Source organism: Mirounga leonina, unplaced genomic scaffold, assembly GCF_011800145.1.
Source record: "Mirounga leonina isolate KUSES-001 unplaced genomic scaffold, KU_Mleo_1.0 Mir_260, whole genome shotgun sequence".
Classification (NCBI taxonomy): domain Eukaryota; kingdom Metazoa; phylum Chordata; class Mammalia; order Carnivora; family Phocidae; genus Mirounga; species Mirounga leonina.
The window spans coordinates 84,589-111,997 of record NW_023270642.1 but is presented as its reverse complement, the minus strand read 5'-3'; the positions used below and the strand labels follow the sequence as shown (position 1 = coordinate 111,997).

General features: G+C 38.5%; 1 protein-coding gene across 1 annotated transcript in view; it reads right to left on the bottom strand.

The window, feature by feature from the left end:
- The window catches only part of CCDC7 (coiled-coil domain containing 7), a 175,613-nt gene that overhangs the window by 91,157 nt on the left and 57,047 nt on the right, over positions 1 to 27,409 (bottom strand). Inside the window, exons 7-9 of the mRNA XM_035029523.1 lie at positions 20,262 to 20,323; positions 19,130 to 19,186; positions 2,670 to 2,745 (exon numbers count right to left, since the gene is read on the bottom strand). Of these exons, the coding sequence (XP_034885414.1) occupies positions 2,670 to 2,745; positions 19,130 to 19,186; positions 20,262 to 20,323 (195 nt within the window). The remainder of the gene's footprint in view (positions 1 to 2,669; positions 2,746 to 19,129; positions 19,187 to 20,261; positions 20,324 to 27,409) is intronic.

Here is a 27,409-nt window from a genome sequence, read left to right as displayed (position 1 = left end):
TGTAAATGTAAAAATGAAAATTAAAAAAAGACTTAAAAACAAAGAGTTGATAAAATAAGAAACTAGTTGAAAAGGAAAAGAAAAAGAAAAATTTAAACCGAAAGACTAAAGACTCATGTGAAAAAATCTCCAGTTCTTTATACTATTTTCCCCTAGCACAGGAATTTTAAACTTGGTATTTGCCTGAGGATCCTGCTGGTCTTCTGGGGGAGGGGCCTGTTGCACTGATTCTCAGGTGTCTTTGCCTGGGCAGAGTTGCACTGCCTCTTGCCAGGGGCCTGGGCTCAGTGTATGCTGCTTTGGGTTGTACTATGTGGCTTTTGTTCCCTGAAGGCTTTTTGTACTACTTTAGAGGATGACAAAAAAAGTAAAAAATGGTGGTGCCCCAATCTCCAGTCCTGGAGCTGAAAGGTCCTGGCCCCCACTCCTCAGTGCACCCTTGGGGAAAGGCAGTCAATCCCTTTCATGTGGGCCAAACTCCCCAGACTCCTGTGGTGCACACCCACACCAATCCTCCCAGGGGAGGCAGGGGTGTCTCACCACCACCCTGCTGCTTGCTGGGCCCCTTCTCAGGGAGCATTTGCCCAATTGTGCATGCACTCCCACTGCTCCTCCAGGGGGGAAAGAGCTGGATTTCACAGTGGTTGTCACTTGCTGGGCCCCTACTCTGACAGCAGTCCCCAACAGTGCTGTGGTTTGCAGTTTATGGCAACATCTAGCTGAGAGGCCACTCGGGGGCTCACTAATTGTAGCCGGCTTCCCTGCTCCAATGCTTGGAAACTCTGCCACATTTAGGCCCCCCCTTTCCTTATGAGACCCTGGGGATCCTGAGACCACACTGTCCCACCTAGGATTCCACCCCACTTCACCACCTGAACACATTTCAGGCAGGGTCATTCCTCACAGGGGCAGACTTCTAAAAGTTCCGATTTTGTGCTCCACTGCTATATCACTTTCTGGTAGCCTGCTGACAGGCTCTCTCCCCCCATGATTTATCTTCCAATATATCCCCTCAGATTCACATCTCCACACCTCCTACCTTGCAAAAAATGGTCACTTTTCTATTTGTAGAATTGCAGCAATCCTTTTCTTACATCTCAGGTTGAATTCACAGGTGCTCAGAATGATTTGATAGCTATCTAGCTAATTCAAGGTACCAGATGAAATGCGGGTGCCCTACTCTTCCACCATCTTCCCTCCCTCCTAGTTCTGAGGTTATTAAATCTTAAAACTGCACTAAGCCTTTTGTCACACCCTATCTTTATTTTAACAGAATTTTCAAGGATGTAACTGTAACAAGTTGTATAAGGAGGCATCAATGGAGACCCTAAGTTCCCAGTATCACATGCCAAAGTAATGGGTGAGGCAGATGACCATTAGCACTTAAAAAAAAAAAAAAAAGGAGGCAGCCAAGAAAGAGCACTAAAACCTTTCATTGATATGGACAGTATAAAAAGGGTCAGGAAAGAAGATTTAGAAAGAGTATTGCTCTGCAGAGAGCTAGTGGGTGCCTTCAGCCATATACAAACCCTTAAGGGAGAGAAGGATATGCTTGCCCTGATCTCAAGCCTAGTGAGAGACACTTTAAGGAGAATACTTAGAAAATTTGGTGTTATCTGTAGTTATGGAGAAGGAAGCCAGTGACAGTCAAGTAAGACTTTTCCTGTATACCTTATACCTTATTCCCTCTCTTCCTAAACACATGGAGAACAGAAACTACAACTAGTTAGTTGGAAAGGAGGTAATGAAAGAGAAAAGCCAATCATAACCCCTAGCAGTTTTCAGCTGGTATACTAGGTAGGAGGAAAAGGACATTTTAACTTAGAATAAAAATTAAAATATTGACTGTAATATTTGACAAGGAATTTTAATTTCCCAATTAGGACAGTGCTTCTAAATTAAATTTAAATTAATTATTATCTGAGAGTAATCAAAAAAGTCATGATTTACCCTAGTTTTTATCCAGGAGCAGGGGGAAAATAAGCTTCAATTAGCAAATATAAATGAACCAAAAGTGTCCAAATAAAAGTTGATTTGTGATTTCATTCTACAAGACATGCTTTTTCAACGTGAAAGTTTTTTACTAATTTAATCTTAGTCACCTGAAAGAACTGTGGGTAATTCAGTGACTATTCTAGGTACCTCATATAAATGAAATCATATAACTTTGTCTTCTTGTGACTGCCTTATTTTACTTAGCATAATATCTTCAAGGTTCATTCATGTTGTACCATATGTCAGAATTTCCTTCCTTTTTAATACTAAATAATATTCCATTGTATGTATGTATCACATTTTCTTTATCTATTTATCTGTTTTTGGACACTTGGGTTGCTTCCACCCTTTGCTATTGCAAATAAGGCTACAGTAAACATGAGTGTCTTTGAGACCCTGATTTCAATTTTGCAGGGTATCTAACCAGAAATGAAATTACTGGATCATATGGTAATTACATTTTTAATTTTCTGAGAAACTGACATACTGTTTTCCATTGTGGCTATACAATTTTATATTCTGCATGATTATAATTTTAAAATTACAATATCACAAAAATTGACATAAGAACACTAAAGTTTTTTAACAGTGGTCTTATTTATGTTTCCAATTTTTCTAAAATACATGTCTACTCATTTTCATAATTAAGAAAAGGAGTTATTTTAAAAGCTTACCTCTCCAACATATTTGACTGTTTTTCAAATATTTTCAACATGACATCTAATCTCTTCCTCAGGGAGTAAGCAGTTTCTATTATGAAGAAAAAGGAAAAAATGTAAAGGTATTACAAATGGCTAAAACTATACCTCTATGCTGATATAACTCACTGCTGTATGTGTGAGAACTAGTGAACATAACGAGGAGACAGTACTCAAGGAACAAATGCTTATGATAAATACAGTTACCATTTTATTAAAGTCCCGTTATGTCACTATGCTACTTTACCATTCTCTTAATCCTCAAAATAACCCAAAAAAAAGATATTGTCACCATTTTCAAATAAATAAATTGAGTCTTAGAAAGGTTCTATAACTTGATCAAAACTATGCATCTAGTAAGTGACAAAACTGGATTGATGTCAGTATGTGGCACCTCCTTATAACATTGCATATAAGAGGACTCTAAGATGCTAAGAGAAAACTGCTTTGGTTGCTGCTGCTAAGTCATTAAAGTCTACATGAAGATCCAACAATCAATTAAGTTTTCCACCTGAATCAAATAACCAAAAGGTTAACTAAAATGCTACTTAAAAGGAAAGCAACATAGGGGTGCCTGGGTGGCTCAGTTGGTTAAGCGACTGCCTTCAGCTCAGGTCATGATCCCAGGATCCTGGGATCAAGTCCTGCATTGGGCTCCTTGCTCAGCAGGGAGCCTGCTTCTCCCTCTTCCTACCACTCCCCACTGCTTGTGCTCTCTCTCTCTCTCTCTCTCTCTCTCTGGCAAATAAATAAATAAAATCTTAAAAAAAAAAAAAAGGAAAACAACATAATGAGAATCCATTGTAATCAATGAAGTCTCAGGGTAATAACACAAGATTCTTCAATCTTGTAACACAAAAAGTATATGACAGAAGACAAACTTCATTAAGTTTGATGCTAGATAAACCAAACATGAAATGTACAAAGATAATGTTAAATAACATGGAAGTAGTCCACAGTTCCTAAATATCAATTATATTTTTTTCTATTCCACATGTCAAAATAGTGATATAGAGAAATATGATAAATGTTTAGGCACTGAGAAGAGAAAGGAAGAGGATAGAAATCAGCTGAGCCTTAAAGAATGGATAGAGTTTTATTAGAAAAAAACAGCAAAATCATAAAGATAGGAAAAGTAGAAATGTGCAACATATATCAAGGAAACCAAATAAGTAAACATGATTTCATGGTTCATGAGATCAAGCCCCAAGTTGGGCTCCCTGGGCAGCAGGGAGTCTGCTTGAGATTCTCTCTCTCCCTCTGCCCCCTCCCCTCACTCATGCTTTCTCTCTCTCTCTTAAATTAATAAATAAAATCTTTTAAAAATAAAATAAGTATATAAAGAAACGAAATAAACTAGAGGCTTCGCTTTAGGAGAGTGAATACTCCTTAAACATTCAAAATGTGTATTAAAAGGAGTCATCTTTAGAAAAATCAAATTTAGAATTTTTTATAGGCAAGAGAGAATACTTAAAATGCATAAAATATGAGGCACCTGGGTGGTTCAGTCAGTTAAGTGTCTGCCTTCAGCTCAGGTCATGATCTTGGGATCCTGGGATCAAGCCCTTGCATCAGGGTCCCTGCTCAAGGGGAAGTCTGTTTCTCCCTCTCCCTCTGCCCTCCCACCCCTCGTTCACACTCTCTCTCAAATAATTAGTCTTATAAATAAATAAATAAATAAATAAATAAATAAATAAATAAATAAATAAATAAATAAAATATTCTACCATATCAAATTAAGATTAATTTGATAATAGCATAGGGCATCATTTAAAATTATGCCCTGGATTTGGTAAAGGATTACAAAGAACATCAACTGTATTTCTGTCACAATTTGAAAGTACAGTTCACAGAAGGGAGAAAAGGCCCTGCTATGGACCAATATTCATCTGTTGAAACCCTAATCTCCAGTATGATGGTACTTGGAGATGGGGCCCTTGAGAGGTAATTAAATCATTAGGCACATGAGATACAAGAGACAGGAGAGAGACTACTTCCTTTCTCTATTTTCCATCATTTGAGGATAATCTGCAAACCAGGAAGAAGGCTCTCAGAAGAACTGACCATGCTGGAACCCTGATCTCAGACTGATCAGCCTTCAGAATCATTAGAAATAAATTTCTGTTGTGTATGTCACCCAATCTGTGGTATTTTGTTATAGCAGCCTAAACTGACTAACACAGGCCTCCATCTGTGATGCCACTAATTTAGGAATTTCAACTCAGTATCATAGAATGTATAGATGGAAACATTATACTTCCATTACCAGGTGGAATAGTTTGAGGAATCAACCAATTGTTCTTCCTCAAATTCTCATTATGAATAATTTGAAAACCAAAAAATAAAAGAGATCAGGAAACCCATTTATTTTTTTTCTTTTATTATGTTGTGTTAATCACCATACATTACCTCATTAGTTTTTGATGTAGTGTTCCATGGTTCATTGTTTGCGTGTAATACCCAGTGCTCCATGCAGTACGTGCCCTCTTTAATACCCATCACCAGGCTAACCCATCCCCCCACCCTCCTCCCCTCTAGAACCCTCAGTTTGTTTCTCAGAGTCTGTAGTCTCTCATGGTTCGTCTCCCCCTCCAATTTCCCCCCTTTCATTTTTTAAGATTTTTTTATTTTTAAGTAATCTCTACACCCAATGTAGGGCTCAAACTCACAACCCTGAAATCAAGAGTCACATGCTACTGACTGAGCCAACCAGGTGCCCTCATTTCTTATTCTTACTGAAATGTTCTGGTGAAGATCCTCTTCCAGAGAAGAGTACCCCTGGTTACCAAAGTGGCCTATGAAGTAATATTGAAGTAGCTAAAATGGGAAAGGGAGATTTAGCTGCATATTGTGGGGGAATGTGGACCTCTTTTATCTCTTTTATAGAAGCTGCAGTATTTTATTAATTGATACAAATTATTAATAATTAATGCATATTACTTATCAGTTGACAGGTTTTGTTTTCCTTCTTTGGAAGAGGTCTGAGAAACAGCTAACATGTAGGATTCATGCACATAGATGGATTATAAAAATGGGACAAAAATGTATATAAAATGCTTTTATCTTGCTTTATCCCCTTAAATGTCAAGGAAAATGTTTCTAAGCAGTTTATGTAAAGTTATTCTTTTTAAAAGCTACACAACATTCCATTGCTATGAATTGACCATAATTCATTTAGTCAGTCCTAAAATGCATGTTGTTTCCATGGTTTTGCTTATACAAATATACTAAGAGTATTACTGCTTGTAGAAACAGAAATATAAAAATTATCTATATGAGCATCTCTGGGAGAATTATAAATTATGACATAACCATAAAATAGAATACTATATGTCCATTAAAACTGCTAATACATCATGCCAGTATCTCTGTTGAGACAAATTCCTAAAAATAAAAGTGTTCATTGTTAAGGTATGCACATTTCTATTTTTATAGATAATACTACAGTGAGTTCCATAAATTTGAGAACTATTTTCATTCAAACCAATGAAGTATGACAGAGTTTTTCTCCATATGGTCACCAATATTAGTTGTTATTAATGTTTAACTTCAATACTGTCTTATAAATAAAATATTTTTTCCCATAATTTTAATTTTCATCTCCATGATCCCTAATCAACTCAAGCTTCATTTCATTTGTTTTTGGACATTTTTATTTCTGCTTCTGTGAAATGCCTGTTCATATGTCTGTTCATTTTTCTCCTGAATTGTTTGACTTTTTATTATTCATTTGTAGGGGCCAATTAATACTACTATATAATGTGTAACAAATATCTTCTCATCTGCTATTAATTATTTACTTACTAATATTTATGGATTATTTCAAATGTACAGAATTTTTATACTTAGTCAAATCTATTGATTTTTTCTTTTATAGTTTCTGGGCTTTACTTCATTCTTTAAAAGTCTCAAGATAAATTAACCCCCTTAGTTTTATTTTATATTTTATAATCATGAACTTTGGCATATTCACCGAGTCATACATAAAAATATATTTACCGTTTAATGAATAATTACAAAGCAAGTATCCACACAACCACCACTCAAGGTCAACAACTGGGTGCCTGGGATTGCCAATATCCCAGAAGCTCTTTATGTGTCCCTCCCCATTCACAACCCTTTCCTTCAGCCTATTATCCCATTTTTTCCTCATCTTTATATCTTTTCCATCTTTGTTAATATCCTTAATCAACATAGTTTAAATTTTCCCAGCTTTGAGTTTTTTACAAATGAAAATACCCCCTGTATTTATGACTTGCTTCTTTCAATCAATATTACATTTGAAAAATTAATGGTGTTATGAGTAGCCATTTCATTTTCATTAGGGTATGATTTTCCATTGCATGAACAGGACACAATTTGTTTATCTACTCCACTCTACAAATATTTGGAATCTTCAATTTTGGGGCTATTACAAAAAAAAAAAAAAAAAAAAACCAAAAACTTGGTATGAAAATGCTTGTACATGTATCCCAGAGCATATGGACAAGAGTTTAAGGACATCACCAAAATGGCAGAGTAGGAGACCCAAGCTTCCATCTCTCCACAAAGACCAACCACTAAACAGCTGTCCATGAATGAAAACAACTCAGGTAGGGCTCCAGATTCTACTTAAAAACTGCAGCCACATGCTGAAATAAGAAACTTAAGAATAACTGCATAGAAATGAAAGGAAGAAAACCTTCTTTGTGCCTGCACTATCCTATTCCCCAAGCCAGCATTACTTAGCACCAAATGGGAACTCCCCAGCTAGAAAGAGTTCCCCTGGCCGGTAAAAAAGAAAAAAAGAAAAAAAAAAAGAGTAGGGTCAGCAACCAGCTCACCCAGCCTTTCCTCCACTCTATAAAGAATCTACTTAGGTTTCACCCCACCCAGAGACAGGTAAACCTGACACCTATAAATACAGCTAGGAAAAAGGAAGAAGCACAGGTGCTACCAATATCAGCCACAGAGCCTGAGTCACTATGGTTCCCTGTGACCTGCTCCACAGATGACCTCAGCAGCTTCCATCACTGAAGAAACCAATGGCCAGCACAGCCACTGAGAACACCCTGCAGATTTCACTGGGTTTTGTCCCACAGGTATTTGCATTGGCTGATGCCAGCTGCCTGAATCCCTTCCCAATTCCCACTCCCCCCACCCCGCCACACACACACACACACACACACACACACACACACACACACACTACCACCACCACCACTGGAACCCAAGAACCAAACCAGCAGCCAGCCCAAGACTCTATGGTTGTGCAAGTAAAAAACACCAGCCTAGACCCCATAGCTAACACTCACCGCCATGTGGTCACTCAGGGCTAACCCCTCCAGTTGTATACCTGCATGCTTCCAGCTCAACCCATCACCAGCTTCTACTGCCATGTGCATGCCCAGAGGGAGACTAGGTAGTCATAGAAGAGCACTGCCAACAGCCAGATCCCTGCAGCTGTTTGCAGGCCCAGAGAGGCCCCTGTCTTCTGTCACCGTCCTGCACCACTGCACTCACCTGTTGCTAGCCCTTCCAACAGTGCACCTGCATACCCTTAGCCCATTACCAGCCTCCACTGCTGTGTGCCTGTAGCAAAACACAGACGCCACAGCAATGCACCCAGACAGCCAGGTACCCCAAGCTCTCTGTGTGCCCACAACTGGCCTCAGCAGTTGATGTCTTCCCTGGACCCCACCGCTACATATGTGTTTACAACTGGCCACTGCCACTACACACACACCTGCTGCTGGCCTTCAGCCAAGTGTGTACACCAGCTCTGGCCACACCACTGCTTGCCCTGGTCCCTTGTGGCTAGAACCTAGAAACAATGCTGAAGACCTCAACAGCCTCTGAAGTCTCTGCAGACTCCTAAAATATTTGCCAAGGACCATGCAGTTGTTGATGCAGTGGACTGCAACAGCCTGAGCCAACAACTCACAATACCTCCAGACTAGTTCTGCCACACACACACCATACTTGGCACCAGACCATAGGGTCATGTCACACTCCAGCATCCCCCCACCTGCAGTTGAAGATCTTTCCTTACTGAAGTCAGTCTATAAAGTCTAAAAGAGGCAACTCCCTTTGCAAATGTACAGACAACTATGCAGTGATACAGGGATCACAGAGAATCAGGGAAAGCTGACTCCATGAAAGGGATACAATAAATCTCCAGTAACTGGTCCCAAAGAAATAAAGATACAGGACTTGCCCATAAAAAAGGAAATCCTGCCATTTGTGACAACACAGATGGACATTGAGTACATAGTGCTAAGTGAAATAAGCCAGAAAAAGAAGAACAAATACTATATGATCTCACATGTGGAATCTAATGCTGGAGTGGTAGGGGGTAATTTCACCCAGTGAAATCTACAGGGTGTTCTCAGTGGCTGTGCTGGCCATTGGTTTCTTCAGTGATGGAAGCTGCTGAGGTCATCTGTGGAGCAGGTCACAGAGATGGGGTGGCTGGGTGATAGACATTGGAGAGGGTATGTGCTATGGTGAATGCTGTGAGTTGTGTAAGACTGATGAATTGCAGACCTGTACCTCTGAAACAAATAATACATTATATGTTTTAAAAAAAAAAAGAAGTGAAGAAGAAGATAGCAGGAAGGGAAAAATGAAGGGGGGAAATTGGAGGGGGAGATGAACCATGAGAGACTATGGACTCTGAGAATCAAACTGAGGGTTCTAGAGGGGAGGGGGGGAGGGGGATGGGTTAGCCTGGTGATGGGTATTAAGGAGGGCACGTACTGAATGGAGCACTGGGTGTTATATGCAAACAATGAATCATGGAACACTACATCAAAAACTAATGATGTAATGTATGGTGATTAACATAACATAATTTTAAAAAATAAAAATAAAAATATTGAAAAAGAAACAGGGAGTAGGATGGTGGTTTCCAGGAGCTGTGGCAAGGAGGAATTGGGGAGATGTTGGTCAAAGGGTACACATTTTCAATTATAATATAAGTTCTGGGAATCAAATGTACAACATGGTGACTATGGTTAGTACTGTATTGTATACTTGAAAGCTGCTATGAGAGTGGAGCTTTAATGTTTTCACCATAACACCACCAAAAACAAAATGGAATTATGTGAGATACAAGATGAATAAACTACCCTTATTGTAGTAGGCATTTTGCAATATATACATATCAAATAATTTTGACCACCTTAAACTTATATACGTCAATTATATATCAACAAAGCTGTGAAAAAAGAGTTTAAGGGTATATACATCCATGACTTAAAGAAAAGCAATTTTTCAAAGTGATTGTGCCAGGCACCTGGGTGGCTCAGTCAGTTAAACATCTGCATTGGGCTCAGGTCATGATACCAGGATCCTGGGATTGAGACCCACATCAGGCTCCCTGCTCAGCTGGAGAGTCTCATTCTCCCTCTGCTCCTCCCCCTACTTGTGCAATTTCTCTCCCCTGCCCCCACAAAAATAAAATAATTAATTAAAAAAAAAAGTGATTGTGCCAATGTATACCTCACTCGGTGTATATATGAGGATTTCCTCTTGGTATATGCCCTTGTTAACACTTAATATTGTCACAATTTTTTTAATTTAATTTAATTTTATTATGTTATGTTAGTCCCCATACAGTACATCATAGTTTTTGATGCAGTGTTCTATGATTCATTGTTTTCAAATAACATCCAGTGCTCCATGCAATACGTGCCCTCCTTAATACCCATCACCAGGCTAACCCATCCCCCCAACCCCTCCCCTCTAAAATCCTCAGTTTGTTTCTCAGAGTCCACGGTCTCTCATGGGTCGTCTCCCCCTCCAATTTACCCCCCTTCATTTTCCCTTCCTGCTCCTAATGTCCTCCATTCCATTGCTTATGTTCCACAAATAAGTGAAACCATATGATAATTTACTTTTTCTGCTTGACTTATTTCACTTAGCATAATCTCCTCCAGTCCCATCCATGTCGATGTAAAAGTTGGGTATTCATCCTTTCCGATGGTTGAGTAATATTCCATTGTATATATGGACCACATCTTCTTTATCCATTCATCTGTTGAAGGGCATCTCAGCTCTTTCCACAGTTTGACTATTGCAGACATTGCTGCTATGAACACTGGGGTGCATATGGCCCTTCTTTTCACTACATCTGTGTCTTTGGGGTAAATACCAAGGAGTGCAATTGCTAGGTCATAGGGTAGCTCTATTTTTAATTTTTTGAGGAACTTCCACACTGTTTTCCAAAGTGGCTGTACCAACTTGCATTTCTACCAACAGTGTAAGAAGGTTCCCCTTTCCCCACAACCTCTCCAACATTTGTTGTTTCTTGCCTTGTCAATTTTTGCCATTCTAACTGGTGTAAGGTGGTATCTCAATGTGGTTTTGACTTGAATTTCCCTGATGGCTAATGATGATGAACATTTTTTCATGTGTCTGTTAGCCATTTGTATGTCTTCTTTGGAGAAGTGTCTGTTCATATCTTCTCCCAATAATGGACTTGATTATTTGTTTTTTGGGTGTTGAGTTTGAGAAGTTCTTTATAGATCTTGGAAATCAGCCCTTTGTCTGTAGTGTCATTTGCAAATGTTTTCTCCCCTTCTGTGGGTTGCCTCTTTGTTTTGCTGACTGTTTCCTTGGCTGTGCAGAAGCTTTTTATCTTGATGAAGTCTCAAAAGTTCATTTTTGCTTTTGTTTCACTAGCCTTTGGAGATGTATCTTGAAAGAAGTTGCTGTGGCTGATTTCAAAGAGGTTACTGCCTATGTTCTCCTCTAGGATTTTGATGGATTCCTGTCTCACATTGAGGTCTTTCATCCATTTTGAGTTTATCTTTGTGTATGGTGTTAGAGAATGGTCAAGTTTCATTCTTCTGTATAAAGCTGTCCAATTTTCCCAGCACCATTTATTGAAGAGACTGTCTTTTTTCCACTGCATATAATAGTAAAACTTGCAAATCTTAGAACCAAGGAAACCATCCTAAGGGCAGTTAGGGGGAAGAGATTCCTTACATACAGAGGGAGGAACATCAGAATAATGTCAGACTTATCCACAGAGACCTGGCAAGCCAGAAAGGCCTGGCAAGACATATTCAGGGTACTAAACGAGAAGAACATGCAGCCAAGAATACTTTATCCAGCAAGGCTGTCATTTAGAATGGATGGAGAGATGCAGAGCTTCCAAGACAGGCAGAAACTGAAAGAATATGTGACCACTAAGCCGGCCCTGCAAGAAATATTAAGGGGGGTTCTATAAAAGGAGAAAGACCCCAAGAGTGATATAGAACAGAAATTTACAGAGATAATCTATAGAAACAAGGACTTCACAGGCAACATGATGACAATAAATTCATATCTTTCAATAATCACTTTCAGTGTGAACAGCCTAAATGCTCCCATGAAATGGCACAGGGTTGCAGACTGGATAAAAACACAGGATCCATCCATATGCAGTCTACAAGAGAATCACTTTGAACCTAAAGATACACTAGGACTGAAAGTGAAGGGATGGAGATCCATCTTCCATGCCAATGGACAACAAAAGAAAGCTGGGGTAGCAATTCTTATATCAGACAAATTAGATTTTAAGCTAAAGACTGTAGTTAGAGACACAGACGGACACTATATCATTCTTAAAGGGTCTATCCAACAAGAAGATCTAACAATTGTAAATATCTATGCCCCCAAGTTGGGAATAGCCAACTACATAAGCCAACAGTTAACCAACATAAAAAGTCATATTGATAACAATATGTTAATTGTAAGAGACCGCAATACTCCACTCTCAGCAATAGACAGATCATCTAAGCAGAAAATCAACAAAGAAACAAGAGCTTTGAATGACACACTGGACCAGATGGACCTCATAGATTTATACAGAACATTCCACCCTAAAACAAAAGAATACTCATTCTTCTTCAGCGTGCATGGAACTTTCTCCAGAATAGACCACATACTGGTCACAAATCAGGTCTCAACCAACACCGAAAGATTGAGATTATTCCCTGCATCTTCTCAGACCATAATGCTTTCAAATTGGAACTCAATCACAAGAAAAAATTTGGCAGAAATTCAAACACTTGGAAGCTAAAGACCACTCTGCTCAAGAATGTTTGGGTCAACCAGGAAATCAAAGAAGAACTTAAACAATTCATGGAAACCAATGAGAATGAAAATACATTGGTCCAAAACCTATGGGATACTGCAAAGTCGTCCTAAGGGGGAAATACATAGCCATCCAAGCCTCACCATTTATTTATTTTATTTTATTTTTTTATTTGAGAGAGAGAACGAGAGAGAGCACAAACAGGGTGAAGGGCAGAGGGAGATGCAGACTCCCTGTTGAGCAGGGAGCCTCATTCGGGACTCGATCCTGGGACTCCAGGATCATGACCAGAGCCAAGGCATTCACCCAACAGACTGAGCCACCCAGGTACCCTACAGTATTTAATTTTTGACAGTCTGAGTGGTATGAAACAGTTTCCCATTGTGGTTAATTTGCAATTCCTTGATTATTCAGTTTTATTGGCTATTTGGATTCCTTCTTTGGTTAAATTTCCTTTTTTTTTTTTTTTTTTTGCCTGCTTTTACTGAAATAATTGTCCTTTTTTCTGGATTTAAAATGGTTCTTTATGTCTTTTGTATACTAATTATTTGACAGTTTTCAGTATTCAGAATCTTTTTTTCCACTCTGATTTATTTCAAATTTTCCTGATAGTGTGTATTGACAAGCTGAAATTTTAAATTTTAACATAGTCAACTTTATCAAACTTATCCCTTATGACTGGTAACTTTTATGTCTGGTTTTAAAGATCGTTTTCTTACCACGTAGTAATGAGGATATTCTCTTAAATTATCCAAGAAAATACTTATACTTTTGCCTTTCATATGTAGGTGTTCAATGACATGGAGTTCATTTTTGAATATGTTATGAGGCAGTGCTCCAATTTTATTTTTCTCATATAACTATCAATTATCACAATACCACTTATTGAAAATGTGCTGTTTTCTCAACTTATCTATAGTGCCACTTCTGTCATGTATCGTGTACCTAAGTGCATAGGTCTGATTTGGGGCTTCAATGCTATTCAGTTGGCCTCCTTGTCTATCTTTACCCTGTCTTAACTATTACAGCTTTATAATAAGCCTTCCATCTTGGAAAATTTTTTTTTCAAATTTTATTTTCACTAGTATCCAAAAAGATGCACTTCCTACAGATAAATTTAATGAAACCTTACAGGAACTTTTTTTTAAAAACTACAAAACATTGCAAAAACAAATTAATAAAGACTTAAAAATGGTGATATAAACTATTTTCATGTAATGAAAACATCATCAAGAAACTAAATGTTTGATTTTGAGTTTATTTTTGTGTATGGCTTAAGAAAGTGGTCCAGTTTCATTCTTCTGCATGTGGCTGCCCAGTTTTCCCAACACATTTGTTGAGAAGACTGTCTTTTTTCCATTGGATATTCTTTCCTGCTTTGTTGAAGATTAATTGACCACATAGTTGTGGGTTCATTTCTGGGTTTTCTATTCTGTTCCATTAAACTATATGTCTATTTTTGTGCCAGTAACAGACTGTCTTGATCACTATGGCTTTGTAATATAACTTGAAGTCAGGAATTGTGATGTCTCCAGCTTTGCTTCTCTTTCAAGGTTGCTTTTGCTATTTGGGGTCTTTCGTGGTTCCAAACAAATTTTAGGATTGTTTGTTCTAGCTCTCTGAAAAATGCTATGGGTATTTTGATAGGAATTGCATTAAATCTGTAGATTGCTTTGAGTAATATAGATATTTTAACAATATTTGTTCTTCCAATTCTAAATGTGAGACAGGAAACCATTAAAATCCTAGAGGAGAACACAGGGAGTAACCTCTATGACATCAGCTGTAGCAACTTCTTACTGGATATGTCTCTTGAGGGAAGGGAAACAAAAGCAAAAATAAACTATGGGGACTTCATCAAAATAAAAAGCTTCTGCATAGTGAAGGAAACAATCAACAAAACTAAAAGGTAACCTTTGGAATGGGAGAGAATATTTGCAAATGACATATCAGATAAAGGGTTAGTATCCAAAATATATAAAGAACTTATAAGACTCAACACCCAAAAAGACAAATAATCCAGTTAACAAATTGGCAAAAGACATGAATACATATTTTTCCAAAGACACATAAAAACATGCTCAACACCACTCATCATCAGGGAAATGCAAATCAAAACTACAATGAGATATCACCTCACACCTGCCAGGACAGCTAAAATTAACACCACAGGAAACAAAAAGTGTTGGCAAGGAACCCTCTTGCACTGTTGGTGGGAATGCAAACTGGTGCAGCCACTCTGGAAAATGGTATGGAGGTTTCTGAAAAAGTTAAAAATAGAAATACCTTATGATCCAGCAATTGCACTACTAGGTATTTACCCAAAGAATACAAAAATACTAATTCAAAGGGATACATGCATTCTGATTATCAACAAATAGCCAAATTATGGAAAAAGCCTAAATGTTGATTGACTGATGAATGGATAAAGAAGATGTAGTAGAGGAGATGGATGACAGACTGACAGAGAATGATCAATAGGTAGATGATAGATGATAGATAATTGATAGATGATAGATAGATAGAAATATATACAATGGGATATTTCTCAGCCATGAAAAAGAATGAAATCTTGCCATGTACAATGACATGGATGGAGCTAGACACTATTATGCTAAGCAAAATAAGTCTGTCAGAGAAATATGATATCAACAAACAAAACAATCATGGGTGGGGGGAGAGAGAAAACCAAGAAACAGACTCTTAACTATACAGAACAAACTGTTACCAGAGGGGAGGTGGATGTGGGGATGGGTAAAATTAACTCAAAATAGATCATAGATTTAAATGTAAAATGCAAAAATATAAAACTTCTAGAAGATAAAATAGGAGAAAATCTAGATTACATTAGGTTTGGAGATGACTTTTAGATACAACAAAAGCACAATCTATGAAAGAAAAAATGAATAATTTCAATTTCATTAAAATTAAAAACTTCCTGGGGTGCCTGGGTGGCTCAGTTGTTAAGCGTCTGCCTTCGGCTCAGGTCATGATCCCAGGATCCTGGGATTGAGCCCCACATCGGACTCCCTGCTCAGCAGGAAGCCTGCTTCTCCCTCTCCCACTCCCCCTTCTTCTGTTCCCTCTCTCATTGTCTCTCTCTGTGTGTCAAATAAATAAATAAAATCTTAAAAAAATTAAATTAAATTAAATTAAATTAGAAACTTCGATTCTACAAAAGGTGCCATTAGGAGAATGAAAACAGAATCCACAGACTGAGAGAAAATCTTTGTAATTATCTGGCAAAGGGCTTATGTCCACAATATACAAAGAACACTTAAAACTCAACAATAATAAAGCAAATAACCCAATTAAAAATGGGTAAAATATCTGAGCAAATACCTCACCAAAGATGGCAAAAAAAAAAAAAATGAAAAAATTCTCAACATCAGATATTACAAATTAAAACAATGAGATACCACTAAACAACTTTTAGAACGGCTAAAATCCAAAATTCTGACAACACCAAATGTTAACAAAGGTATAGAGCAACAGGGATTCTCATTCTCATTGTTGGTAAGAAAACGAAATGATGCAGCCCCTTTGCAAAACAGTTTGGCAGTTTCTTACAAAACTAAACATATATTTACTATATGACCCAGCAATTGCATTCCTTGGTATTCACCCAAATCAGTTGAAAAACATGTCTACACGAAAAACTTAAGTTTGCAGCAGCTTTTCTGTAATTGCAAAAAATTAGAAGCAACCAAGATGTCTTTCAATAAATAAATTGATTAAACAAACTATGATGCATCCACACAATGGATTATTATTTAGTAATAAAAAGAAATTAGCTATAAAACCCAAAAATCATTAAGCAGGAAACTTGCTTATTGCATATTGTTAAGTAAAAGAAAGACTGTATGAATCCAAATACATAACATTCTTGGAAGGGCAATACTACAGAGATATCAAAAAGATCAATAATTGCCAAGGACTCAGATGGATGGAGGGACAAATGAATAGGTAGAACATGGGATTCAAAACAGTGAAACTCTTCTGCATGATACTATAATGGTGGATACATAACATTTTACATTTCTCAAAACCTATAGAACTCTGTTGCACAAAGATTGAACCCTATGTAAACTATGGAGTTTAGGTAATAATATATCAATATTGGTTCATCAATTTTAACATAGGTAGCACATTAATGCAAAATGTTAAAACTTTGTGCAGGGAGTAGGAGGCAGAGAATGGATATATGGAAACTCTGTACTTCCTGCTCAATTTTTCTATAAACCTAAAACTGCTGTAAAAAAAATTAATTCCATGGGTGGCTCAGTCAGTTAAGCATCTGCTTTTGGCTCAGGTCATGATCCCAGGGTCCTGGGATCGAGCCCCACATCGGGCTCCCTGCTCAGTGGGGAGCCTGCTTCTCCCCCTGCCTGCCGCTCCCCCTGCATGTGCGCTCTCGTTCTCTCTCTCTCTGACAAATAAGTAATTTTTTAAAAGAAAAGTTAATTCCACTAATTATGAAATGAAGCAACATCAAAATTAAATGGTGGTATAAAAACAGAGTGGAATACCAAGGTAGCTTTTGTCTTGATGATTAGGCTATGCTATCAGAATTTAGAGAATGGGAAGAGAAGAGAATAAAGTTTGTCTGGATAAGATTAAAAAAAAAAGGGTACTTTTAACAGAAAAAGAGTGTATACAAGTAAAACTGAACAATATTGAGACAGTAGATCTATACCAAAAGAGTCCAGGGACTGAGGCAGCTGCCATGGAAAAAGATAGTTCATGGATACAGAGAATAGATTGGTGGCTCCCATATGTAGGGGGCGGAGGTGGGGTGGGCAAAATGGGTGACGGAGGTCAAAAGATACAAACTCCCAGTTATAAAATAAGTAAGTCATGGAATGGAATGTACACACAGGATGGCATCTATAGTTAGTAATGCTATATTGCATATTTGAAAGTTGCTAAGAGGGTAGACCTTAAAAGTTCTCATCACAAGAAAAAAATTCTTGTACAGTGTGGTGATAGATGTTAACTAGACTTACTGTGATGATCATTTTGCAATATATACAAATATCATACACTTGAAATTAATGTCATGTTGTATGTCAATTAAACCTCAAATAAATGAATGAAGAAAGAGACAGAAAGTAACAGACAGACAAAAAGAAAGAGAATATTTTGAAATCATCACTAACATTTCTACTATCATATTTTATTCTTTTGGCTTGGTTGGAGGATATGTTCCATCAGCCCATATGCGGGCATAAAGACTTCTGGTTTTGTCCATGATAGAGCATCAGGGACTAGAATTATCCTTTCACTTTAAACCAATTAAAATCTGGATGAAAATATGTGAAAAAGCAACTCAGACATTGGAAAACAAAAGGTGCAAGACACTAATCTCTGACAGAAGGAAAACAAAGAAACAGAGCCCTTTGATGACCCCATCTTACTTCCTGAATTTTCCAGGCCACAGCAAAAGGAAGGGGGACCCATACAGAGTCTATTGTTCTCCTGGAGTTCAGAGACAAGGTTTAGAGGTTTGGAAGCCCAAAGAAGCTAGAATTCAAAGGGCACAGCATTAGAGAGAAGGTAGGTGCACAGATAGAGAGAGAGAGCTCCGTAGATGTGCAGAGGGTTTCCTCTGAGGTAGAAAGAAGTTTTCACTCTCCACTCCAAAGCTCTAGATAACTTTCTCTCCATCTAGTCATTCAGGAGTCTCTTGGGTCAAAGGTATCTACAGAACTTGGGAGTGCTGTAGCATCAAGCTGCCCCTGGCTTAAATATGGCAACATTAGGGTTTAAAGCTGAAGTTGAAAGAGGACAGGATTCCCATCAACCTTTTCCAACCAAATCTTATTTTCCACTTCTAAATTGTATTCTATAACATACATTACATGATTGCTTCAAAATTCTTTCCAGTACTAAGACATAAGCAAGGTAGTTTCTCCCTTCTGCTGATAAGTAGTCAGAAGTTTAACATACTAGTTCTAGCAGCTCTTTATATTAATGAATTGACAGGCACTCAGCTGTTGTCAAGGCATTAGTGCATATGAGATGATCTATAAGTCATAGAAAAAAAAATCTACAAATGACCTCTTAAATTTATCACTGTTCATCTCAAAGTCCTAGCACTCCTGAAACATTTCAGTAGCATATTCCAATCAAAACTAAAAATACTTCAATCCAAGTGATAGCAAGGTATTCCTCAAAAATTAATCTATTTTTTGTAGCACGTTGCCTTAACTAGGAATTTCAATCCTTGCTTGATAGCCTGCTCAACTGTATGACTCCAAACCCCAAGGAATCTATGTTATTGCCATAATAACTTTAAATTATAGAAAATTATAAAAATTAATGCATTTGGCATGTTATTAACACAATAATGCTTAAACAAGTAGAAACTTACGTGGATCAGTTGCAGAGACATCTATAAATTCTTCAGTTGAGTGGGTTTTTATGAATTCTGAAATAATAGTAAGTTTGTCATATGTTTCAAATATCAATTATATGTATTGAATTTAAATTTCATAGTTTTTTTTTTAAATAACATTAAAGAGAAAGAAAACTCTAAGAAAAACAACAGAGCCATCAACACTGGAGATCCCCCCAGTCAGGCAACACATGGTAATATCTGAATGAATGTGTATCAACTAAGTGATATGAACTCATCATTTTCTCAACAACACTTATTTTTCCTCTTCTAGTCTCTTAACATTACCATGATTTAATCTCCCTTCCTTTCATATCCAGTCACCAAGTTTTGCCCATTTTACCAGTAAATTTTCTCAAATCTGTCCCTTTTCTTCTTATTTGTGCTCTAATGTAAGCACTTACCACACACCTAAAACAGAGCAATAACTTCCCTTTCCTATTCCTAATCTCCAAATGTAGCTTCTACAAATGGCCAGAATAATCTGTCTACAATTGAATCCAATGCCACTTCCCTACAAAAAGTCTTCAGTGATTCCCTATTATATATGAAAACAAAATTCCTTAGCACACCATCCAATCCCTCTGATTGGCCCTTTCTTACCATATCCCTACTTACTGCTGCACATTCTAATACCCTTCTACTTGTAATTTCCTACTCATGCTGTTTGTCCATGCTACATCCTCTTTGTAAAATAGCAGATATCTCCCTTCTTCACTTGACTAAATTTTATTCATTCTTTAAGGTTGCATAAAATCTTCCCAACTTCCTTGGGTTGAACAAATCGGCTATCTGTGGACTCACTGCAAATTACACATAAATTTTATCATGTGTTACACTATATATTAAAGTGATGCATAATGTGCTTGTGTCCTTACTAAGTTATGTATTTTATGGTGGCTAACAACCATGGTTTATTTGTTTTGTTCAACTCCCAGACTCTGAAACATAAGAACTTTTACTGAAAATATTAAACTCACTGCTGAATATCTTTTTAAATTTGCTATTGTATAATTTTATGGCTATAAATTTTTAAACTCTAAGTCTCAAAATGTTAATGTAATGCAGAAAACCCTATAAATGCTAAACATGTGTAAAATATCATCACCTTCGATTATCTGCTGTACAGCTTCGTAACTATGTACTGCTCCTGGTAAATTTTCACTATCCCTGTTAAAATTTTAATAAGTACAACATTTATTTATTATCAAAGAATAAGAGTTAAGAAATAGAATATATGCTCTAGATATATGTAGTTTATAAAATAAAATTTAACATAATCTTTAACCTTTATTCAGACACTAAGGTAAATTAGTATAATTGCAAGCAAATAAGTATAAAAGTCACACTATGTAATTCTATGAATGCTATATATTCCATGAATATAATTAGGTATACCAACTATATTAACAACAAAAATAGCAAGTAAATTGGGTAGAAGCATGAGATTTAATAGTGTAATTGTTAAGAACACAAGTTCTAGAGTCAAACTGCTTGGCTCAAAACTTGTTTCACGCAGTTACTAACTTATGATTTGGGGTAAGTTACTTAACCCCTCTGACTTACAGTTTCTTCATCTATTAAAATTCGGGTATTAGAGTACATATCTCATAAAGTAGTGGTAAAGATCCAATACATGTAAAGTTGCAAGGAAAATACCTGTACACATCAGACAATTAAATTTCAGGTATTACTATTAATATATGGTCTGAAACTAATTTTGTGCCTCACAATAGATAACTCAAATGATTCTATCTGAGCCTCTGAACTAAAGCTCCAGTTATGTAGTGCTTACTGGAGCCAACTCAAGCGCCCCTCCTTTTATTCCTTTAAATCTAGTCATTGACAGAGATATAAATAAAGTAATTGCATAATAAACAGTAGTCCCTCCCAATTACTCTAACACTGTAAAATAAATGGGTTTAGTATATGTCTAAGGCAAAAAATGGCTCTATGTAAATTTTTACTTAGATAAGGTACTATACCAGATATAGTTGGCAATAACAGAATAATAGGGGAACAAATGAGTTGATTTAATTCAGATACTCAAAAAGTTATACATATTTATTTACTGTTTATATGTGATAGGAAATATGTAGATGTGTGTGACTAGTTCTGAACTTGAGGAAATAGTCTTTCCAGGAAGACTTACACATAAATCATTAATTCATAATACAAAATTACTAGGTACAGGCATACATTATTTTATTGTGTTTCACTTTATTGCACTTCAAAGACTGCATTTATTACAAATCGGTTTGTGGCAACTCTGCTTACAGAAAGTCTATCGATGCCATTTTTCTGACAGCATCTGTTCACCTTGTGTCTCTGTGTCATATTTTGGTACTTCTCACTATATTTTAAGGTTTTCATTATTATTATATTTGTTATGGTTATCTGTGATCACTGATATTTGATGTTCCCATTGGGATTGTTTGGGAGTACCATAAACCATGCTCATATATGGCAGCAAATTTAACAATAGCTGTTGTGTGTGTTCTGACTGCTCCAACTAGCTTGTCCCCCACCTCCTTCCCTCTCCTTGGGCCTTCCTATTCCCTGAAACACAACAGTACTGACATTAGGCCAGTTAATAACTTTATAATGGCCTCTCAGTGTTCAAGCTAAAGGAAAAGTCTCATGTCTCTTACTTTAAATTAAAAACTAGAAATGATTAAGGTTAGTGAGGAAAGTACATCAAAAACCAAGATAGGCTGAAAGCTAGACCTCTTGTACCAGTTATCCAAGTTCTTAATGCAAAGGAAAAGTTCTTGAAGGAAATTAAAAGTAGTACTCCAGTGAATACACAAATGATGAGAAAGCAAAATAGTTTTATTGCTGATCCAGAGAAACGTTTACTGGTCTAGATAGATCAAACCAGCCATATTATTCACTTAAGCCAAAGCATAATTCAGAGCAAAGCCCTAACTCTTCAATTCTATGAATGCTGAGAAAGGTAAGGAAGCTTCAGAAGAAAAGTCTGGAACTAACAGAGGTTGGTTCATGAGATTTAAGGAAAAGAAGCCATCTGCATAACATAAAAGCACAGGGTGGAGCAGCATGTGCTCATGCAGAAGCTGCGACAACTTATCCAGATTTAGCTAGGATAATTAATTAAGGTGGCTACACTAAATGACAGATTTTCAATGTAGGCAAAACAGTCTTTTACTGGAAGAAGATGGCACCTAGTACTTTCATAGCTAAAGAGAATCAATGCCTGGCTTCAAAGCTTCAAACAGGCTGATTCTCTTGTTAGGGACTAATGCAGATGGTGACTTCAAGCTAAGCCAATGCCCATTTACCATTTTGAAAATCCTAGGTACCCTAAGAATGATGCTAGAGAGGTTGGAAGATGACGGCAGAGAAGGAGAACCCTAGGTTCACCTGGTCCCATGAATACAACTAGATAACAATCAAATCATCCTAAATACCCCAGAAATCAACCAGAAGACTGGTGGAACAAACTATAGCTAAATGTAGAGCAGAGGCCACATCGAAGAAGGTAGGAAGTAAGGAGATATGGTTTGGGAGAAAAACGGATTATGGCCCTGTGGTGGGTAGGGAGCTGCAGCCATAGAGAAGGGCAAGAGACAGACTAGAGCTCACATGGAAGATGAATCCCAATAGCAATTGCCTTGAAAAGCAAGAGGGGCTGAACTTCTTGAATTCTTGCAACCAGTGGGGCTTGAAGCCTGGAATTTTAAAGATCAATGGGTTTGGCTGGGAGAGACCCTGGAGGGCACTGGGGTTACTCTTGGAGAAAAGGCAGGGTAAACAGCCTGTGAACATACAGCATGGAAACAGTGATCTGAAGGGTGCCTGGAGCACAGAGCGGGGAGGTTATATGCTCATCTCCCACCATGTCCCGGACAGGCAGTGTTCACAGAGAGACCCCTCCAGGAACAAAAGAACTCGCAGGCACCATGTCCAAAACCTTCGGGATACTGCGGAAACAGTTCTAAGAGGCAAGTTTATAAAGGCCAACCTCAACAACAACAACAAAAATCTCAAATAAACAACCTAACCTTACATCTACAGGAGCTAGAAAAAGAACAACAAAACCCAAAATCAGCAGAAGGAAGGAAATAATAAAAATTAGAGCAGAACTAAATGATACCAAAACTTGAGTCTCTCTCTGAGGATCTAGACCCTGATGCTGAAGCTCACTCCATCTCAGGACTGTGACTGGGATCTCCAAGATTTGGACCCCATATCTTCAAGTTTCCACCTTGATCCGGACATCATTAACCCTGTCCCTCTGGTTCTTTTTTTTTTCTTTAAGATTTTAATTATTTGAAAGACAGAGAAAGCAGGAGCAGGGGGAGGGATTCAGGGAGAGGGAGAGGAGAGCTGACTCCCCTGCTATGCATGGAGCCCCAGCGGGGCTGATGCCAGGACTCTGAAATTATGATCTAAGCCAAGGTCAGATGCTTAACCAATTGAGCCAATCAGGCGCCCTGTTCCCCCGGTTCTTGACTCAGTGTGCACCTCGGCCCCACCAAAGCCCCACACCTCACCCCCCCTCATTCAGGCTCACTGCTACACCCAAGGTCCTGGCACTAGCCCCATGGTGCTCCCTGCACCTGCCAGCCCTCTCCAACCCTTCTCCTGACCGGATTATGGTCCAGCCTTCTGCCGCTGCTCTGGACTGAGCCAGCACTGCCACACCCACAGCGGCAAGAAGCCAGACTGCTGCCTGACTTGCAGTAAGTCGTCCGGCCACGGTGCCGCGCTGGCACAGCACCACGGCATCCACACTGGCCGGTGGCCCGACCCGAACACCATCTGCAGCAAAGCCTTCAGTTGGCACTCCACACGGCTGAAGCAGTGCGGCGGCCACAGCCCCAAGAAGCCACAGCACTGCCCGGTGTGTGTCAAGGTGTTCGGCGCGGCTTGCTGCTAGCGCAGCACCTGCGCATGCACAGCAGCCTTCGGGCGTGCAAGTGCCCAGTGTGCACCAAGGGCTCAGGCAGGGCTCAGTGCTGTTGAAGCACCTGCGAGTGCACACCGGCGAGCGGCCATTCCCATGCCTGCAATGCGGCAAGGCCTTTGGTCAGAGCTCAGCACCTTGGCAACACCAATGCTTGGGGGCGCGCGCGCGAGCGCAGGCGCGGGCACGTGCGCGCGCACGCGCGCACACACACACACACACACACGGACACACACGGACACACGGCAGAGCGCCCCTACCGCTGTCCCCACTGCCACAAGGCCTTCGGCCAGAGCTCCAACCTGCTGCATCACTTGCCAATCCACACCACCAAACGGTCCTATGCCTGTCCCCACTCTCCAAGGCCTTTGGTGGGAGAGCTCCTCCCTGCTGCAGCACCTGCATATGCATTCCGGGGTGTGCCCCCTACCGCTGTCAGCTCCGTGGCAAGGCTTTCTGACAAGCCTCCAGCCTCACCACGCACAAGTGGGTGTTTGAGGGTGCAGCTGCAGCTGCCACCACAGGCCAGGGCCTCAACCCTGCTTCAGTGCTGAGGCCAGAGCAGGTCTCCCTCCTGGGTCCTGATGCTCTCTCTTCCTGCCTCTGTCCTGGGCCTTAGCCCTGAACCCAGCTCTGGCCTTGGTCCTGACCCTAACTCTGTGCAGGGCTCCCTCCCTAATCCCACTCCAAAGCTGTTTCTGGCTCTGAATCTACCCTCACTCCTAATTCTGTCATATCTTCTGACCCTAAGCCTCGTCACAAGGCCAATCCTGACTTGTGGCCAGCCTTGACCATGGATCTCGTCCCTACCCTATCAGGATCCTGTGCCCAACTCTGAGTCTCACCCTGAACCCTGCTCTCCCACCCATGACACTGTCAGTCCAGCCCTCCCTACTGGCTAGAGTCCTGAGTGACTGTAGGAGCAAGGGACACTGCTGGGGCCCCATGGCTGAAGGACTCCCAACACTCAAGGGGCCTGGGGAAGTTGGGTGTCATGTAGTTCAGTAATATCCTCCCTCTGCCTCTTGGGGAAAAAAAAAAAAGGATAGAGAATCTAAAAAACCAAAACCAAACAAAAAACAGGTAAATAAAACCAAGAGGAGCTGGTTCTTTGAAAAAATAAAATTTGTGAGTCTCTAGCCAGACCCATCAAAAAAACAAAGAGAAAGGACCCAAACAAAATTACAAATGAAAGAGGACAAATAGCAACCAACACCACAGAAACACCAACAACCGTAAGAGAATATTATGAAAAACTATATGCCAACAAATTGGGCAACCTAGAAGAAATGGATAAATTCCTAGAAACATATAAACTACCAAAATTGAAGCAGGAAGAAATAGAAAATTTGAATAGACCAATTACCAGCAAGGAGATTGAATCAGTAATCAAAACTCCCAAAGAACAAAAGTCCAGGACCAGACAACTTCATAGGTGAATCCTACCAAACATTTAGAGTTAATACATACTCTTCTCAAACTATTCCAAAAAATAAAAAAAGGAAGTAAAACCTCCAAATCCATTCTATGATGCCAGTATTACCCTAACACCAAAACTAGATAAAGACACCACTAAAAAAGAGAACTACAGGCCAATATCTTTGATGAACACAGAAGCAAAAATCCTCAACAAAATACTAGCAAACCAAATGCAACAATACATTAAAAAAAATCATTCACTACAATCAAGTGGGATTTATTCCTGGGTTGCATGGGTGGTTTAATATTTGCAAATCAGTCAACACGATACATGACATCAGTAAGAGAAAGGATAAAGAAACCATATGATCCTTTCAATAGATGAGGAAAAAGCATTTGACAAAGTACAACATCCATTCATGACAAAAGCCCTCAACAAAGTAGGTTTAGAGGGATCATACCTCAACATAATAAAGGTCATATATGAAAAACCCACAGCAAATATCATACTCAATGGGGAAAAACTGAGAGTTTTCCCTCTAAGGTCAGGAACAAGACAGGGATGTCTATTCTCACCAGTTTTATTCAACATAGTACTAGAAGACCTAGCCACAGCAATCAGACAATAAAAAGAAATAAAAGGCATCAAAATTGGAGAAGAAGTAAATGACATGTAGACAAGTAGATGACATGATACTCTAAATAGAAAACCCTAAAGATTCCACCAATAAAACTGCTAGAACTAATAAATTGATTCAGTAAACTCACAGCATACAAAATCACTATGCAGAAATTTATTGCACTTCTATACCCTAATAATGAAGCAGCAGAAAAAGAACTTAATAAAACATTCCCATTTACAATTGCACCAAAAATAACAAGATAACTAAGAATAAACCTAACCAAAGAGGTGAAAGACCTATACTCTGAAAACTGTGAAACACTAATGAAGAAACTGAAAATACAAAGAAATGGAAAGACATCCCATGCCCATAGATTGGAACAACAAATATTGCTAAAACGTCTATACTACCCAAAGCAATCTACAGATTTAATGCAATTCCTAAAAAAACACTAATAGCATTTTTCACAGAGCCAGAACAAAAAATCCTAAAATTTATGTGGAATGATCCTGAAATGATCCTGAATTTCCAAAGCAATTTTGAAAAAGAAAAGCAAAGGTGGGGGTATCACAATTCACACTTCAAGTTATATTACAAAGCTACAGTAATCAAAAAGTAGATGTTGGCACAAAAATAGACATATAGATCAATAGGAAAGAATAGAAAACTCAGAAATGAACCCATGGTTATATGGTCAATTAATCTTCAACAAAGCAGGGAAGAATATCCAATGGGAAAAAGTCAGTCTCTTCAACAAATGGTGTTGGGAAAACTGCAGAGCAACATGCAAATGATTGAAAATGGACCACTTTTGTAAAGCATACACAAAATAAATTCAAAATGGATTAAAGACCTATACATGAGACCTGAAACCATAAAAATCCTAGAAGAGAACATAGGCAGTAATGTCTCTGACATTGGCCATAGCAACTTCTTATTAGGTAGCTCTGCTGAGGCAAGGGAAACAAAAACAACTATTGGGACTACATCAAAAAGCTTCCGCACAGCGAAGGAAACAATCAACAAAACTAAAAGGCAAGAGATGGAATGGGAGAAGATATTTGCAAATGACATATCTGATAAAGGGCTAGTATCCAAAATATATATAAAGAACTGATACAAATCAACACCAGAAAAAAAAACCCAAATAATCCAATTTACAAAGGGGCAGAAGACAAGAACAGACATTTTTCCAAAGAAGGCATCTAGATGGCCAACAGACACATAAAAGCATGCTCAACATCACTCAGCATCAGGGAAATACAAATCAAAACTACAGCGAGA